Here is a 4,322-nt window from a genome sequence, read left to right as displayed (position 1 = left end):
CAAGCTATCCTAGCCATCTTGTATATGTAGGGGTTCGTGAAATTTATCATAACATAAAATCCATCTCTTTTACCAAAGAATATTTTATCTTCTACTCACCAACCGCTGAGCATATTTCTAACACCATGGTCCCGATGGATTTTTTTTACAAATGCAATAATCATATGTTTTATTCATTTTTATAATTTGTAATACATATTTATCTTTGCATGGTGATCGGAACTAATGCATCTTCCTCTACCATTAAGGATTGTTCTATTCTTTACCTTGAATGAGAGGCTAATCCATTCCACTTCCTTTGGGCATGAGGTTCTCGTAGTTTTCATAAATGCATATAATAGTTGCTAGCTAGTGAGCATCCTAAGAATTATTAGTGAGAAGGATGTTGGGAGATTGTATGTGTGCATAAAAGGGGAGATGGACATCACTTATTAGGGTTTCATAAGGGATTGCTTTTGGGGTATGATGGAGGGGAGGGCTCTACAAGGAGATGTTTATACCCATAAATAGATTGACTTATACAATTCCTTAAATGTAACTTGGAGTTTTAATACATGAAAATGTATCATAATTTGTTTGTGAGTTTAATAGTAGTGATACGATTGGTTTGGGCTACAATATGAAGGGCTATTGAATTTAATGTTTTAAGGACAATTGGGAGAATCCTTTGGTTGAGAGAGGGTTAGTCGAAGGATTAGGATTTCTCATGGAAATCGGGTTGGTGTTTTGAGAGTACTAGAAACTAGGGAATCTTTTTATTTTTTTGCAAGTGTGAAAAATAGATAAAGGCTTTGTAAAGGGAGACTCATTCGAACAAGAAAATTCAAAATTGAAATTAATAAATTATCCAAAATTAAATTGAGTGTAGATAACTCATTTGACTTTGGAATCTATAATTAAATTGTTATAGTATTTGACGAAATCTGTGATATAGTTATAACCATTTGATAATAAGATTTGATTAATAACCCACCACATAAAATTCCCATGGCCAGTGATAAACGTGTACAACCAAATAAAAAACAAATTACTTCCCATCTATTCCTAAATAGGAGAGAATAATTTGATATTCTCATGATATTAAAAGGTGCATAGTAATAAAGTCGTATTGTGTAGAAATTTATTTTGAAAGAGCTAAATGATGACGTCAGCTAGTCATCGGAAGACCCTTTTTTGGGAGCCCTTACCCCACATGGGTATGACCAAGAATGCAATTATCCACTAAGGGGATAGATAATGTCCGGCCCAATTGGCCTTCTTTTGACACGACAGGTCGGCCGTCTTTTGTAACTAATGTCACCCATGTCAACTGATGGTTCGGAGTTTTACGGTTTCGACTATTCTAACCGTACACCGAGAATTCTGGGGAATTGCAGAAAATCTGTGAATCAGCCGTTTCAATTCTATAGCCTATTCTCTCTCATTAAAAATGACTTATTCTCTACCGTCATCATCTTCCGATTATGTTTCCTATTCTGCTGATGGAAAAGGAGTGGTTTACGATTCTTCCAATGCCGGACGTTCACAATCTGAATCTGAATTACGACATATGGAATGTGGCTGTTGTTGTGATGAATTTCCATTTGAAAATATAGTAGAGTGCACAGACGGCCATCAATTTTGTTTTGGATGCATAAGGCGACAGTTAGAGGAAATCATTTATGGAAATTATAAAGCAACAGGCTATCTGCGTTCCATGAATACTGGTGGCTGCATAGAGCCAATTCCCTCGTTTGAGATTCACAGGGCTCTTCCCGATGATCTCATTGAAAGATATGAATCCCGCCAAGCCCAAGATGCTATAATTCATGCCAAACTGGAAAACCTGGTTTATTGTCCATTTTGCGGCATTCCATGTGAAGTGGACAAGTGTGTACAAGTTATGGAATGTCCAAACCCAAATTGTTTGAAGTCTTCATGCATCCAGTGCAAGGAGCCGAGTCACCTGCCATTACTGTGCGAAGAGAATGAAAATATATCTGAGACTGCTCATCGTAGAAAAGTGGAAGAGAGGATGACAAAGGCCATTGTAAGAGAATGTAAAACTTGCAAGGCTGAGATGGTAAAGACGGATGGATGCAATAGCTTGACGTGCACTAGGTGTAGAACAACTATGTGTTATGTTTGCCGACAGACCCTTACTTACCGCATCCATTCTCATTTTTGCAATCATTTTTTATCTAACCGAGAACCAGGTAAGCCCTGCAAAATTTGCAACAAGACGTGTCTTTTGTACGAAGATGAGATAGAAGATAACGTGGCACTGGATGCTAAGGAGGAAGCATTGAAAGAATTGGGTGACAAAGAACCCAACTTGCTCGAACAGAATATCGGACCTCCACTCGTGAGACAAACGCTACGTCTTCATGGGGTGGACGGGAGGTGGCCCGGAACCTCCGACGACCCGCATGCAAACATTGAAGCTCAACTCTGGAGTACTACCACCAGGACTAGGACGAGCAACAACACCAACTAGAACGAATTTATAACGTAGATTAACTCATTGTTTTATATAGTTAATGAATTATTGGGTTGATAGTAGTATCTGATTATTCATGAGAAATATTAAGTGAAATTTAAATGTTTGATAGGAGGAAGGATTGCATATTTTTTTTTAATTGAAGATACTTTTAGCATGCATTGTTTAAGGCACAAATGTTTTTTTTGGGATATATTATATATAAGTGCTTTGAATTTGAATTAACAATTATTAGTAAAATGACATCTTTACCCATTACTCCTAGGATCTATGGGTTACCGAAGATTCACAAGGAAGGGGTCCTTCTGAGGCTTATTGTCAACAGCATCGGCGGTCCGACCTATTTTCTGGCTAAGTTCCTTGCCCTTAAGCTTAAGCCCTTGGTTGGCCGCACTGAGTCCTTTGTGAAAGACTTAATGAGCTGAAGGATATTAAGCTTAGCCCTGAGGACATTCTTGTGTCCTTCGTGAAAGACTCTGCTTCCTTCATTAATGAGCTGAAGGATATTAAGCTTAGCCCTAAGGACATTCTTGTCAGCTTTGATGTGGTCTCCCTTTATACTTGCATCCCTATAAAGGAGGCCTTGGAAGTGATCTATCGCCTAACAGATCCCGACACCGCGCATTTGGTGGAGATCTGTCTCACTTCCACGTTCTTTTGTTTCGAGGGTGAATTCTTTGAGCAGACTTGTGGTGTTGCCATGGGTTCCCCTCTTTCCCCTATTGTGGCAAATATTTTTATGGAAGATTTCGAAGCCAAAGCTTTGTCCTCAACTCGTCTTCTTCCTAAGCTTTGGAAAAGATTTGTTGATGACACTAATGTCATCTGGCCCCATGGCCCTGAGGAGCTGGATCGTTTCTTTAATCACCTCAACAGCGGATCCTCGGCCATCAAGTTCACCATGGAAAAAGAGGTCAATGGTTGCCTCCCTTTCCTAGATATTCTTTTATCTCATAATAAGGATGGCTTTCTCTCCCATTCTGTGTTCCATAAGAAAACGCATACTGAGCAATATCTTCATGCCGATTCCCATCATTTCCCTGCTCAAAAGTTGGGTGTTCTTAACACCCTCGCTACTCGTGCCCTTAGGATCTCCGATTGTAAGAGCTTTGATAAGGAGAGATCCCATCTCCTTAATGTCTTTGTGGAGAATGGATATAGCAGGGGCTTGGGTCAGAAGGCTTTCCAGAGAGCCTCAAAAAACACATTAATTAAGAAAGAGCCAAAAGAGCGTTGTCCAGGTGTCCACCTTCCCTATGTTCAAGGAACCACGAATAGGATTGCTCGGATCCTTAAAAGGTATGATATTCCCTCAACCTTTCGGCCCCTCAACACCATTCGCAATTCCCTCCGATCGGTGAAAGATCCCGTTAACCGTAAGGACATGATGGGTGTCTACTTGATCCCTTGTTCTTGTGGGACCCCCTATATTGGGGAAACAGGACGCTCCATCCATCAAAGGATTTGCGAGCATGTAGCCGACCTAAGACACGGGAGATCCAAGTCTTCAGCATTAGCAGAGCATGTGGAAAAGACCAAGCATCAGGTGTGTATTGAGGAGGCCAAGGTTATTGCCAAAGTCCTTAGTTTCACCATCGTAAATTGAGGGAAGCTATTGAGATTGAGAAGAGGCCGAGCAATCTCAATAGAGACGATGGTTGGAAAATCAATAGGTGCTGGATTCCGGCACTCCTTAGTCGTTTTTTCTGCCCCCTCCGTTTTTTTTTAAGCATCCTAAGAGTATAATATATATAATATTAGCAATAAATAATTAAATGAATTACCTTTTAAAACTAACTTTACATTACTTATTCTAACTTAATTAATTAATTAATTAATTTAT

General features: G+C 39.5%; 1 protein-coding gene across 1 annotated transcript; it reads left to right on the top strand.

Moving 5' to 3' along the window:
• Positions 1–1,429: 1,429 nt before the first annotated feature.
• LOC149241642 (uncharacterized) lies at positions 1,430–2,476 on the top strand. Its single transcript, XM_089370604.1, has one exon. The coding sequence runs from the start codon at positions 1,430–1,432 to the stop codon at positions 2,474–2,476; it is 1,047 nt and encodes a 348-aa protein (XP_089226730.1).
• Positions 2,477–4,322: the final 1,846 nt, after the last annotated feature.

Source organism: Pinus tabuliformis, chromosome 8 (genome assembly GCF_031772625.1).
Source record: "Pinus tabuliformis cultivar Carrire ecotype Pingquan chromosome 8, CPIR1, whole genome shotgun sequence".
Taxonomy (NCBI): domain Eukaryota; kingdom Viridiplantae; phylum Streptophyta; class Pinopsida; order Pinales; family Pinaceae; genus Pinus; species Pinus tabuliformis.
This window is presented reverse-complemented; position numbering and strand designations above follow the sequence as displayed.

Excerpts from the sequence above, each read along its gene's own strand:
- LOC149241642 (XM_089370604.1), top strand. The coding sequence starts at position 1,430 with ATGACTTATTCTCTACCGTCATCATCTTCCGATTATGTTTCCTATTCT.